The sequence below is a fragment of the Osmia bicornis genome, chromosome 14, assembly GCF_907164935.1.
Source record: "Osmia bicornis bicornis chromosome 14, iOsmBic2.1, whole genome shotgun sequence".
In the NCBI taxonomy this organism is placed as follows: Eukaryota; Metazoa; Arthropoda; class Insecta; order Hymenoptera; family Megachilidae; genus Osmia; species Osmia bicornis.
In genome coordinates, this window is record NC_060229.1 from 3,764,129 (window position 1) to 3,779,209 (window position 15,081).

The following is a 15,081-nucleotide window of genomic DNA, read 5'->3' on the forward strand; positions in this document are numbered from 1 at the left end:
GAAAACTCGTCTACGTGTGTCCGCGTTGCGTTGGACACGAGGGTACATTAATTTCTCTTGTTCTTTGAGTTCCTCCAGCGAGAGTTTAGAAAATTTGCCTAATTGGGCAGCGCGCTTCCCTCTGTGCAAAAACTACTCTTTCAATTGCGTTATACGAAGGAAATTAGAATTTACGAGCTCGTGAATCTAGTTTCGTACGAATTTGCTGTAGCCCTTCGGTTGTATGTTGCTTTGCATCCGCAAATTGTGAACTCTATTTTAGTTAGGAAGGCTGGGTGGGAATCCAGTTTCCTATGAATTTGCTGTGTCCCTCGTAACGTGTGTCGCTTTGAATCCTTAAATCGTAAACTCTACGAGTTCAGTTAGGGAGGGTGGTCGCGAATCTATTATAGTTTCGTACAAATTTGCTCTCGCATTGTATGCTCCTTTGCATAATTGAATTGCGGATAGTGTAACTTCAGTTAAATAGGGTGGTGATTGTAAATCGTGCTTTAGAATTTATAATCATACGGTGTAAAATAAATTGATATCTCGCTTCGTAAACTGCGAGTTCGCTTGGAAAACTCTTTTTCTTAAACTTCTTACGTACACGCGATAACGTAAATTTAATTGCAGGTACACCTGCTACGCTTCCGCTCGTATCTTACCATTTTCTCGCGTTTCTTGCAACCTTTCGCAGCGTTTAATACTCGCGTACAATTTACCATTACTGCATTAGGCATCTATAATGAATTTCGATGAAATTTCCGAGGAACACGAGTTCTCTGCGCGGGAAGTTTTTCGCTATCTCGCACGTTTCCAGCGCGGTAAAGGTAACAATCTAGCTAACAATCAGTTGCAGCGAGGTACGTGTCCGCGCAAGAAAGTTGGCGAGTTCTCTGTCGGATCTAGGAACAGCGTAACAGGAGAGTAAATTACAGCTCAGACCGTACGGATAAATTGAATTACGACATTAAACATTCCATAATTTCGATCACGGCGCGCATTAGGAGGCATTAAGCTTCATCGAAGCGGCCCGTTTATCGTCGATAATCGGAACGGAAAGGAAAAGGATAAATGGATTATCTCGGACCTCGTGCCGCGATCGATTAAATTCACGCTTCGATTCCTCGCCTCTTAATTTTCGACGCTTGAACGGAAGAGATTTTCTCGTTTCCTGGTGTCCGCGCGACCACCGCGAGGGAAACGCGAGAATCAGGAAGCGTCGACGTCGTTCTGCTTTTTGCAGAGACGTGTACGATGGTAAAAGAAGGTGGCGTCGAGTGACTCTTTCGCGGAAGTACACGTGTATCGTGTGAACGCGTAATCCGATTCTAAGCTTGCCAACTGGCGAAGAACCGGATGAAAGCTTAAGCAAATCATACGAAAAAGCAATCGTCTTTCAAAACGATCCTCTCTGAATGCGCTTATAAAGTTTGACGTCCGAAGAACAAACAACGTTGGAGAGAAGAAATCAGCTCGACCCTCGTCAAGTACAAACAGCTCTCGAGTGTCCTTTAAACCAGCTGAAGTGGAGAAGGAAAAGTTCCTCGTGACAGGAGAAAACAGAGCCACCCTATGCGAACAAGGTGGAGGCGTTTATTTACGATCGGAAAGGACGAGCCGACTCGGCAGGCCGCTAATTAATGTTTCGAACGAGCGAACGGGTTAACTCTAGCTAGCGATTTGCCTCCATTTGTTCGACGAGGCGTGCGTATAACAGACGAATCGAAGAGCACCAGTCGAAGGGAACCAGTTTAGCACGCGTATGGTCTTGTTCGCAAAGTACCAGTTCGTTGAGTCTTCAAGTTCATCGACTTGACGCGACGTATCTGGTTGCCGATGCATACGCGAGATTTTATTGTGCCCATCTTCTCTCTACGAAGATCCCGTGATCTTCGAGCTCGAACAATCGGAGCTTTTCTATTTATTCCAGCGGTTGTTCGTTTTGTAATACGAGAATACATTGCGAGGAAGTTTTCATTGACGTTGGAAACTCACGCGAGTCGAATGTATCAGGAAATTGATAAGAGCTCTGTTCGAAGAGGAATGCTGTACTGTCGATGTTTCACGCCATTATCGTTTAGTTTATAAATCACAATGCGAAGCGAAAGCAGCAATGGACGTGGGGAATATTCTAAAAATATATCTTAGCTTTTAGACGACGCGTAGCCCGATGGTATTCTGAATAATTACAATTATGGCCGCGGTCATTGTGGCATTTAACGCGTTGAAGAGTCTTCATAGGCTACGTTTGACAATTTACTTTCGTCAATACGATGTCTTTGCAATTTTTTTTTAAGTGATATTTATATGACAGCTTGACGTCACGTAACAAGCACTCTTCTAATGCCTTTGGATCGAGTCGCTTTTCAAATTGAAACGTACCAATAAATCATCCACTTCCGACGATAATAACGACGCCGTTTCGACGGTGATTTATTAAATTCGTGACGACTTTAGCGTTGAACAATGCTCGTTACATCGGTTCAGAAACCGCGACATCGCTGCCAGCCGAGTGCACGGAAACATACTCTCCGGGAACGATTAAAAATCCAGGATTAGATTGTATGAATTAGTAGGCATCTGGTGTACGCAGACCAGACGAGCGTGCACTGTACGACATACATGGAATCATAGAAATAACTCGCCTCTACGCTTGTCACAGTCTGTTGAAATGATCTATAGCTCGACGCACGCCTGGTCTGTGCTCGATAATTTTCAAGCTTTTCTGTTTCTTTTCAAAATAATTATCATTTTCCACTTGCCATCTTAGAAAATTAAAATAACATCAATGCTACTCAGAATTTAGGAATTTGAAACTTTCCAAATTTTTAAGTTTCAAGTTGAAGATTATAAGGATCAGCCCGTTTGTTATTGATTCGGTTTCAAATTATTATCCAACGATGGAAATAACAAGGGTAACTGAAATATCGTAGAGAAAAATTGTGCAATACGAGGGGGAAATCGTAGTTGGCATTTCGTAAATTGTTCGAAAGTGATTCAACCTGGAAACGAGTCGAACAGAACGTGAACAAAATACAGGAACACGGCAAGTGGGTCGTGATCCAAGTCCATGACGTTACATCCATCTGGAGGGAGCTTAATAAAGAAGCTTTCTCTTATTTTCCTTTTTCCAGCGGTGATCCTGTAAGAAACTACGTCTTGTACGTTTCGAAGAAGGAAATTTCGATGCTTGGCAACGATCCAAAGGCCGAATCGAAACCGCCATCGCAAACTATTCGGTTACCAACATCCGGTTGGCTACCAAGGAACTTTTCGGTAACCGAGTCTCGTCGATTCGGTCCAGTTTCGACGTCTAATCTAACCACGAATCACGAAAATCATTTATCCGAGCGATCGTCGTTCTGATTTCTCTTTTCTAAAAGTTCTAGTTTCACCTAAAACACCTGTTCAAGCGAGTCAGGACAATTCTAAGTCGAGAAACTAGTACTGTGACATTGAGCGTGTATTTTTTCACACCTTTCCCTTCGTCGTTTATGGAGGTTGAAACGTTTAGTCACGGAGAAGGTAACGGTATCTTTGTGGAAGCAATTTGTAATCAGGTTAAATTTAAATGATAAGTGCGTTAAATTCTAAGAAAGTACATCGACGAAATAGAAAGCATAATTAAAGTTTAATTGAAGAGAATGCCTGGGGCAGCGCGCGTTACTTCAACGAGAAGGAGACAAAGGTTTCAGGGAAATAAGTAAATGCAGCACTCGAAACAATTAAGAGATCACGTTTCTGGCCACCATTTGGGAAAGCTAGTCTAGGAAGAGAAATGTAACTGTATACCGTGCTCTAAATTGTTCTCGAGTGTCATAAAATATTGCATAATGCATCGAAGAATAGAGCCAGTATCTTTTCTGCCAATTTAAATTAAAAAATCTTAAATTATATCATATTTCATCGCTAATGACATAAAAGTGGTAATTAAACAGTCGAAATTTTTTTGAAGACGCGAAGAGAGACGAATAAAGTAATTTGTCAGTGGTTCGTAAATTTCTATTGGGCCACTTTTGTCCAACGTGGAGATGGAGGAAAGGGTGAAACCGGCTGGTTAACGCGAGGGGTCATGGGTCAAAGATAGAGCGAAGCTTCGGATAAGCTGCGTGCTCTGTTCAACGTCGTGTTTTACGATCTCTATCGCGTACTATATTACGCTTACGATGATCGCGGCGTATTTACGTAAACGATCGTCGGAGAAGAAAATCGCTTTCTTCGAGACATTTGCATGCGCGAATCGTACACGTTACGCGGATATTTATAACGATGAATCGAGAAGGTTGTCACTTCCTGTGAGGTCACAAGAATAATCTATGAAAAGAAAAAGTGTTTACATGTTCGCGCAAACCATTCCGTTGCGTAATCATCTGTCATTAGGTAGACGAATGCAGGTATGAGCTGATGCTCATGGCACAAAGCTTCCTGCGCTCGTTCCAAGGATGACGATTCATGTAATTAATCTCAATTTTCTCACCATGTAACGTAATGGAAGATGTCTTTCTTGATTAATTAAATTTTTAAAAATTTTTCTCAGTGAAAAGACAAATTGAACCGATTCGAATTTGCAATAGAAGAAAATAATTAAAGTTTCTCTAGCCAAAAATTTGCAATCTGTGCGGAATAGAGTGTTAAATAATCTTACGGAAGGGAAGTGAAACGGATCAGGATTTTATTTAGTTACACAGAGTAAGCAGCTTCGAGTTCTAAGGAAAGTAGCGTGCGAGGATTCCACGTACTTAACCCGATAATCCTCGAATAACCTAATGCAACGACGCTTTTCTAGCGTACAATCTTGCAATTTATCCATTAATGTAAGGCGACGTGACTACGATCGCTGTTGTTGTTCCAACTCTTTCCTCATGGCACGGTCACGATTGTGTCGAAGAGCCGGCTGATTCGTTCGCAGCTGTGCTCTCGTTGATCGTTCGACGTGATTCTCAATCGTAATGCGCGGTTTCTTGAGGGGCATAAGTCAATTAAACCGGTATTGGCCAATCGGCTGTCTTTCTAAGCGAACAGCTTGCCATCTCGCTGATTATTTCGTTCACAACGATGCAGCTGAAAATGTCACGTCTATATTTCATAACTTACGTTTCATCCTTTTAAATAAGTGTCGTTTGAAATAAATTTGAAAATTTGGGTAGCTAACTTTGTTTTAGAATTTTCTTTTATTCTGCTAAAAATATCGATGATAGTTTTTATTTTCTCTTTTACGTATCGTACGATATGTAATTTACATACTAATTCGTCTGTTTATCGAGGCATAATTATTCTGAATCATTGTGTGTGTACAGCTTTGTTCTTCGAGTGCCACGCGCGACTGAAAAGTATATCACAATCGTTCACGTGGTTGATTAGCATCGAGGAAGGTTACGCTCGAATTTAAAATATGCCAATTTCCTGGCGAAAAATTTGCATTTTTAAAGTTTCATCCGTCTGTAAGTCGGCCACCACGAGCACGCAGACATTCCCGATTCGAAACTCGAGCTGCCAGCTAAGCAATCCATCCAACTGGCGACGACGTTTGCTTTATTACATATTCGTTGAATTAAAATATCGTTCTGCAGCTGGTGCGGGCAGAAAGACGCGGGTCTTTCGTTTGAGAAATAAATTCGATTTCGTTTGATAAAGTGTCCATCGATCAAGATGAAAGAATAATGCGGAAGGCGGCAATATTTCATTTTCAATCCACTTTTGCTGAAGAAAATTAAAAATCATTTATTTATTTATTACTCGCCTTGACATTTTCACGGCTACCGTGAATTATTATGTTTCGCATCTTTATTCGCACCACTCTCTGGGCAAGGATACCCATTTATCCAGCCATCTAGTCCTGGTTAAACGTGTTCTACCCGCGAAGGCCTATAGGATAGTTAAGGTGATTTATAGTCTCGTAAAATATTCTCCTCGTCCGTTCAATTTGAGTAGAAACAGACAGTGGCCAATTTCGTTTCAATCCTCAAGATGGATTTTCTTATTGTTCAATGTTGCATTCGGTTATGAAATTCGGTTCCAAGTTTGTTCAGGCTATTCTTGAAATTTCATCCAATTCCATTGATAATTTCTAATTATTATTATTGTTGCTTCTTTATTTTGTTTCTTTTTTTAATTTAAGCACGATCGTATGAAATATTACGCAATTATAAGATTGCGTGCTAAATGAAAAGAGTGAATGTCAGAAAGTGTTAAATTTATAACATCATTAATGCGGATTCTGTTTTTGACACGCAGAATAACCTTTTAATGTATACCCATGTCCGTCCTTTTTCTCTTGTTTTTCATCTCATGATTATTCATGATGGATAACGCCAAGATAAATCGGACTGGCTAAAATTAAATAAAAAGCGTTGAATCTTGAGGCAGCTTCTCTGAGAGTATCATTAAACTTTCGTAGCGGGATCTTGCACAACGAGATGGAAGATGATTCATATTTATCACCCGCGAAAATTGCCAGAAGATTCAGATTATATATCTCGACCGCTTCTAAATGTATCCACCCCTTTAGATTCGCTTCAAACCGCGTCAAACAACTTCAAACACCTATCAAAAACAATTGTAAATCAGCCTCAATTTCAAACTATAATTAACCCTTTCACCATTCAAAAATATTAGCGTCATATATTAGGCAATTAAAAAAATTCCGCTTCAAATTTTCTTTAAAAAATAAAAATGTTCCTTTCCCTTCCTTAAAGTTCCGATCGCGCGTAACGGGCTGGATTTCGCGATACGGCTATTCCGCGGATAATTATATTTACAGGGAGTGGCACTCGACCTACTCGAACTCGTCTCCAACCCTTATCCCTGTGCCGCGCACGGGAACTCGCGCGATCCTGTAGAATCCGCGGCGCAGGAGCAAGCTTGCGTGCAACCTCGGGACGCTGCTTCTCGTCTCCATGGCTACGTGTCGCCTTCCCTCCACCCCTCAACCCTCTTCCAACCCCCGTGAACGTCCTCTGGAGGCGAGATGCAGGCTTTCAACCCTCTATCCGGCCGCAGCGCCGGGGCGGCTCCCGTGTGGCGCAGACGTTCGTGCCGGTTGACCCAGGTCGCGTGATTCTCTCTCGTTCACCATCATTCTTTTGCTATTCTTCACTGATTAACCGAGTGTCGTCTCTCCTTATGTGCATAAAATAATAAACAATTAAACAAGGAATAATTGAGGATACATTTCGAGGACGTTCCTCGACGTTTAAGGGTGAGAAGAGAAGCGTGTTCGCTGGAGGCTGGTTGCAAGACGGTGACCTTGAGTGCCTGGATCTGCACAGGTGTACTGAAATCAATTTTTCAAGGAATACAAAGAATTTTTTTAATTAAAATTTACAAATGTCAGAAGGATACCCTGCTGTATGGTTGGAGAAAAGAGAATACCATGTGTGTTGGAAATTTCAGGAGGAAGAAAAAGTGGAAGTGGTGGAAAGTTGATTGTTGAAGAAGATTTAATTAAATTGAATGAAGGGGTTTCTGTGACGTATGAAAAGAACGAGCGTAATCGAAAGGCGAACAAGGCATGATGGAAAGGCGGACGAAACCTGCTAGACAGGCGGCGAGAGATTAACGGCGTGATTTTCGTCGATGTATCATCCTCGAATACATTTGGCAAAGTTTCCGCTGCTTTCGGAGAAAAACACAGGGAAGACGGAAGGAAGGAAGAGCAAGGCGGTGCCCGATGTTGCGGAACAATTCGTAATGAGCACGGTGCCACGGCGCCGACGTAGAACGGACACGTGGCTGCGCTACATTTCGAACAACTCCCAAAATTTTCAAATGAAAATCTTCAATTGCTCAATTTTTCATTGCAAACGATTCTTGAAATTCCTTATTGTTATTTCGAGGACGAAATTAACATAAAATTTTATGAAGAATTATCAGTAAATCGAATAAGAGGAATATTCAGAAAGAATTTGATCGGTGTTTCATTCAGGAAACGATGACAAACTCGAACAGTAGCTCGCTGTCACGCGCATGGCTTCGAGCAAATTGCTGTCGCTGCGGTGACACGCGCCAGGACACCGTGAACAATAATCTTAAGGACGAGACGCCGTTGCGGGAGAAAACGGAGACTCTTCTGCATCGTATCGCATTCACGGTTTGGCATACTGCCCTCCATATAGAGAGCGAGGTGCGTGGGTGTCGTCGTTTCGCAGCAAGCTTTTCGACGCCGCCTCGACGTCCTTCTCCTTTCGATAAGATCGTGTACGATCGATATATCGGCCAATCGAATCGAGACACCCCGTCGGACGAAATTTGTTTTTCTACCCGATAGATTTACGAGAAACGAAACAGCCGAGATCGATTATGTTTGTTATTGAACGTGGCGTAGATCGAACCGTGGATAGGCTGTATTTATGCAACAGTTGTTTTCGGTCGAACAATAGGAATAATTTACGCCCTGTATACGTTATCCTTTTTTTTTTTTTCAATCGATGACCATTGAATTTATTATTATTTTTTTTTTTGTTACAGCACAATGGGGGTTACGAGGTGCAACCTAAGAATATTAATACCATCTCCAGATCCAAACAACATCAGGTAATTTATTTTTTAATTAAATATATACAAAAATTTCTTCCATGGCAATTTCATAAATCATTTTCTTTTTACGCGGTTACTTCTGCGTGTTTTCTAGCCAGTCATAAGTTATCTTCGACCAAAGAAACAATGAAATATTTTTCTCTCAATAAATCATCTTCAACGAGGTTTCCTGCATTTTTGCCTGCCGCGAAATTGCTTCGGCGCTTCTTCGTCGGCCATAAATTACCCATCCATAATGAAACAGATCTAAATCCACCCTCGGTAAATTTACACGTGTTTGCCCTTCTCTAAATTCGTACAGGCGATGAAACAGTCGTTTACCAAAGTCGAGAATACGACGAGAACGATCGTTATGCAAAGTGATCTGCTACGAGCGCAAGGTTTATCGTCGCCGATAAGAAGTCGCGACTCGTAGCATTTGTAACAGGCCACTCTAAATATTTAATATTAAAGCGAAGTGCCTTGGTACGGGCATCAGTGAAATCGTCTTCGTATCGGTCGTGGCACCGATTGCATCAGGCCTTCATTTATTCTGCGGAAAAACACGATCGTAGCCCTATTTACATTCGAAACAGCACTCAAACCGGCTGTGCCTCTCCTATATTCCTCAGAATTTCGAGAACGATTCCCACACAAAATTGGCCTTGTCGCCTTGAAAATCGCCCTCGAGACTCTGTTCAGTACAGGTCATTTATATTTCATCATTGCGCGTAACCTTTCGGACGCCTGGTGAATTTTTGTATGGTTTTCTGACGTTAGATTTCTCTGAAAATCATCAAGAATTGTTTGATAATTAAACTGTAACAGAATATGATTAAAGATAAGATCGTACTTCAGAATATTTCTAGCAGGAAATCAGATCTAAAATTACTGCCAAAACGTTAATTACCTGAAATTCAATCAGCCTGAAGTAGGTTAAATGGAAGCAGGCCAAATAAGATTATTTAAGAGGGAAGGAAATTAAAATTTCATGCTAGCGGAGCAGTCAAAATACTCGGAGGATCGATTGCTCGAGTGACCTTATGAAGATTACAAACCTTCTTAAAAGCAGTAATTTATTATTCTTAGTGTTCTAATTATTCCGATAGCCGTGTATTTTACAACCCTTTTATCGGGCATAAGGAGGTTTAAGCTTGTAATCTTCGTCGTGCTCTTAATTAAGCCACGTTCGCCAGTTTTCTCCTTCAATTACCATACATATTATTTTTCCACGATGCTAGGAAGACACGATTTTCTAGATAACCATCTAAGGATGCAACATGTTGAAGAGATTAAGGGTAATGTCAGAAGGGAAACTGAAAATCTACCTTCGGGGCAAGTTACGGTTTATTAAGACTTTTTTAAATTATACCAGCGCCTAGGCTGGCGGCTAGTTCTTTTCTACGGATTAACGTCGACGTCGGTGAAAATTATTCGATAAAATGGCAGTAAGCTAGTGCACCGTATGAACGGGGCAAGTATCAACCGATGCTCCGTCGAGATAATCCATGTATATTGACGTTAATCGTGTAACGCATTCGAGGAACCCTTATCCGCTCATAGACTGCGGCCATTCTTGTGAAAATTTACGTCGAGAAGAACGTTCAATGCAAAACTCGCGACGTTGTGAGAGAATACTGACAATTGCTCGTAAATGGTTATTGCCGAGTGTTGTGAGAAGAGGTTGCCAATAGCGATAGCAAAATTTATGGGAAAATGGGTGCATTGATTTTTCAGAATTTTCTCGCAATTCCAAAGTGAAATTATGGATCGCTGAGACAGTAACAATTTTAATTTCATTTTATTATTCTATTCCTGTAGAAATTGTTTCGTTGATGGAACCATAATGGGTGATGAAACTATGTATCCTAGATGACCATGTAGATAATGATCAAATGGGTCTAGGTTGATACGTGGTGTGCATTAGTTAAATGAAGGCTATTTAAGCTTTCATACACACTATTGATCTTGGCAATTTTAAGACATCATTATTTCGAATTTTTAAAATGTTACACCATCGATTGGACCTCGGACAGTATGTTGGTCTCTGCGAGGTTCGTTGAGCGGAAAGAAGTCGATAACGATAAAGCCCACTCTCGCTTGGCGCTATGCTTCCAATTAGAAATTAGCCGCCGGCAATTACGTGGATTAACGATAATTGACATTACCGGCGCGACGTTCACGCTCCCGAATAATTGCTTCCTACTAATGCTGTAGCCAATAGCTATCGTTTCTAGCTTCGCCTAACACAACATTTGACTGTAGAAATTCCTCAAAAAGAAAACTAGGAAAAACCATTAAACTTTAAGCTTCGCATTGATATGTCATAAATACTATTTTACGACACTTTTATGTCATCAAATCATGTCAGACTTTCTATGTTTCGAAATCGCAGGGTTTGATATGCAGCACCTTATGTCTAAGCACGTGCAGCTTTGAAATTGCACTTCGAGAAACGTAGTACCCATTAATAATTCGTAGAAACGGGTTAGATCAGCGTAATACCGATCGCTTCGCCTTTATTTCACTGGACAATATTCATTCATCCCTTATGAATCGCGAAGCGATTTCCGCCCACGCGTGGCCGCGTGCAAATTGAAAATTTAACGATGCACGTGGTCGAGGAGGAGAAAGGCATCGGGTGGCCGGCAGCTCGGGTCCGTGAAAGATGAAAAGGCAGGGCAAGAGGGTGGAATATAACGGGTGGGAAAGAGAGGAAGTCTCTAAAAATACGTTTATGGGATCATAACGCGGCGAGCTGCTTGCCGCGGCTCTGTGGCCAGCCTCGCAGGCGCATAAGTCGCCGCTCTGTTACGAACATAAATCCCTCCCACCGTTTTCGGTCTCACGTGTGAAATTGCTATTACGTTCTGCACTCCTACCGCAGCTGTCGTTCCTTGGAAGCCGAGCTTGCATGTCCTTGCTGTTTCTCACGCTTGCTTAGGATTCGAAGATCGACGGGGGGTCTTCTCGCATCCTTCCAAAGAAAGAATCCACCGTGTTGGGATATTCGAACGATTTGTCTAGTGTCATGGACGAGTAAGTCGTAATATTGCCTGACGGAGTTGATTTTTCATTTGAAGGATTAATGGTCCTCGTTCAGGATGGCTAGGTCTCCTCGAATTCTGGATACCCAGAATTTCACTCGAAAGATCGATAAAATCATCCAGGTGATCTTTCGAGTGACCCCGGTAGAATTGTTTGATAGATAGGTGGCGAAGATGAGACGTAATTCACGGACAAGGAAGTTATTCGTGTCGTCTCCGATTTTTCCTGTCTGCCCTTGAAATCGATTTACTCGCGCTCCTCGCTTTGTCGCGTTATTCGACACACTGGACTCACCTTCCTGTTCGCTAATGCGTCTCGCCTCTAATGACGAGCGCGAAGCGGCGCGGACTGAAGTCACGCTACCTGGACGAATTCGTTACATCATAGCTGGTTCGCTGAGAAATCGTTACATCGAGGCTCAACCTCGATGGTGGAAGGAGCGTATGTAGATAAACGTCAGGTGTGCGAGAAACACGGTGCAACTATTGGACAAGACCGTCGGGACCAGTGGATATTCCGCGGAACACAATACCAGCCAGTCTGTCATTCCGTCGTGCCGCGTTCTCCTCGCATCCTTCTTCGCCGACTTCGCTGTCAGGATAAACGCGTTGTTCGCGTTAAAGCGGCAGGATTTCATGTCGATTCCATGTGACACCGTGACTCCCATAAGGGCACCGGCATGCCGGATACTATGGTCGTTAGGATCCTGTACGCGCCCAAGTTCACCAAGGTTTCTTGTTCCGCATTCTGTTATGCATTCTGACTCGAGAGAAGAGATAATAGGGACTTCGTTTCACGTGTTATATTAAAAAAAAATTGACGTTGATTTTTACAGATACAGACGTCCTCGTCGGCGACGACACCCGCGAGGACGCCGGGCGTCGGCGCGGACGCGACGACTACAGGATCGGGAAAGGGCGGAGGTCGCGTCACGGAAGTAATGGAACTTTGTTACGTCACCGAAAGGATCATTGCTCTTTGGTACAGAGAGGATGCGCAGGGGGTCCTTGAACACGCTACGGCGCTCCTGCGAGGGAAGCATGCTGATAATTATATGGTGAGCGTTGAAAGGATGCCAGTGAATTAATGGTAGTTCGCTAGGGCGTAATGTTTTTATTAAATAATCATCGTTATTAAACTGAAGCGATGGTAAGATAAACGGCGCGCCGTTGGATAATCCTTGCAAAACTCAATTATTACATTCAGCATAACATTTATCTTTCAGGCAGTTAATATCCAACGGGGATTACTCTTTAATTGCGCTGAAGTTCTTTAGAAGAAAATCATCGTTAACTATCAACTTAATAAACTATCATTTTCATTAACTTTAATTCCTAGATTCTCAAGATTATTCCTGGACTTCTATCGCTTTACTCGCGATTTTTATAGAACTCAATCGATCGATTCATCTTTCAGATATTCAATCTTTCGTCACCGGGTCGCCCGGGGGAACCGAACACCCGGGAGGCAGGTTGGCCACAAGGATTGGCACCCAGTTTGGAGAGATTGTGCGCCCTGTGCAAGGAGCTGGACTCCTGGTTGAACGGTGCTCCGAATCGCGTGGTGGTTCTTCACGCCAGGTGAGTCTGTCGTAGGACGAAGGATGCTTTTCTATGAAAGCCGGAAGCTCATTGCTCGACTGTCTTCAGGGGAAGCAAGGAACGATTGGGCGTGGCTGTTTCTGCGTATATGAACTACAGCAGCATATGCGGTGGACGTGACCAGGCGTTAGACAGGTTCGCTATGAGAAGATTCCTCGACGACAAGATTGGATCCCTCCAGGTTCCGTCGCATCGAAGGTAATGGCTGCAGAGCATGATGTTACTAGTTGTTGATATACGACGATAAGAATATTCACGGGTGTGGTCATGAAAGAGTACTGGAAATGATTAATCGCGAAGTTCCTTGATCCTTGTTTAAAAACTCACGATCCCGTGCTCGACTAGCTCGTAAATCCGCATATTCCTCTTTTTTGTTTTACGTAAATTATTATATCATCATTAATGAGCATGTCAAGGATTGAAAAATGAACTAGTAATTATAATTTTTTTATTTTTAATACACAGGCTGTTCTCAACTTGTTAGTTTCTTCGATTCACCGATATCTGTAGTTAGGAATTGTGTAATCATTTTCGTTTTAATGAAGCTTTCAGCCTTGGACTGAGACTTATTCGAGGTACTTACATGAAGCGTTCTGATAGGAAACGGAAGCTAGAACTTTTCCGTATTGTAACGTTAATAAAATGATCGTGGAACAGTCCCATAAATCCCATGAGAGAATACCGGCAAGGTTTACGTACGCATCCTTGAACGCTCGTACTTGTACACCTGGTAGATTGCGTGCAGTCTACGAGCCTCGTCATCCTCGTAATCATCGATCTCTTTAATACAGAACATACCAGAATATACTTGCAATTGCAGGAGAAATTTCTTAAATTTCAATCAGCAAGTGATTTTCATGAATAAATAAATTTCAATTACGGTTCTTCCTTTTTGAAACCATTCGAGTAGCCAACTATTCGTCTCTGCAGAGATGAAAGCCTAAACCTAAGTATCGCTGATACCGAAGGCACCTTTCTCCCCGAGTTTCAATTAATTTTCGACTTGTAATACACACGACAAACACGGAAGAGCGGTCGAAAGTAGCATGATGCCGAAGTACCTGCCGATTATACAGCATCGTGAGCGTTCACGGCCGTAATTTCGCGGGCTCCTCTCACGAATACTCGCGTGTCGCTCGTAACGAAGCCCGATACGATCGGCGGTCATCGCCGGGGAAAAAACCAGTTCCCGGTGGCACCTAAGGTGTGCAGCTTATGCTCCGGGAGGCTAAGGTTCTCCCTCGATAATGGATTCATACGTTCGCGAGAGTACGGCCACGCTAACGACATGCAAATGCTTGCTGCTCGTGGAATTAATGGGGAAACTCGATCGGTCGGGGAACGAGGAAGAAGAAGCGGCGAATACCGTGCCCATGGGGACGTTCCATACGTATAAGGACAGACCGTTCGATGGGAGGATCATTACGATCATCGTGCTCGCGTCAAACGACGGAAAGCTAAAGGCGACGAGGACTTTGGATCGACAGCGAGTGATACATGTTTGATGATGCTTCGTATGGATGGATAAGGGTTGACAGGTTTACATACGTGGTTAGGGTTTACGAGGGTTATTTAGCCATAGGGGTCTCTTAGAAATACCGTGGTCAGATCGGGTGTATCTATCGTCGTGTTATACAGTCTCTGGTTTCAGGAAATTTTAGGAGGGTGAAAGAAATTTTCAATTTCCTACGTGGATGTTGCAAATAAATTTATTTTTTTTTTGAAAGTACAAAGATACTATTTAATATAAGAACAGTGCAGTGAGTATACATAGATACATTGTGCATTATAGAATATTCCATTGGTAGTCAGACACTGGTAATGCGTCCTTGCAATTAAAAATTGTACAAAAAGATTTCATGGCGTATTCCTTTTTTGTTATTTTCACACAGTATATTGGAACATGTGCAATGAGCACAGGAATTAATAATAG

At 42.4% G+C, this 15,081-nt stretch overlaps 1 protein-coding gene across 16 annotated transcripts in view; it reads left to right on the top strand.

Annotated features, from left to right (window-relative positions):
- LOC114879978 (tensin-1) overlaps positions 1-15,081 on the top strand; it is a 118,701-nt gene that overhangs the window by 78,426 nt on the left and 25,194 nt on the right. For 15 of the 16 annotated variants that reach the window (XM_029195465.2, XM_029195466.2, XM_029195463.2 and 12 more), the window contains 4 exons: positions 8,452-8,517; positions 12,383-12,604; positions 12,964-13,127; positions 13,197-13,346. In XM_029195465.2, the coding sequence (XP_029051298.1) occupies positions 8,452-8,517; positions 12,383-12,604; positions 12,964-13,127; positions 13,197-13,346 (602 nt within the window). Of the gene's footprint in view, positions 1-8,451; positions 8,518-12,100; positions 12,278-12,382; positions 12,605-12,963; positions 13,128-13,196; positions 13,347-15,081 lie in introns of those variants that run through there. The other variant, XM_029195477.2, reaches the window with a different exon arrangement.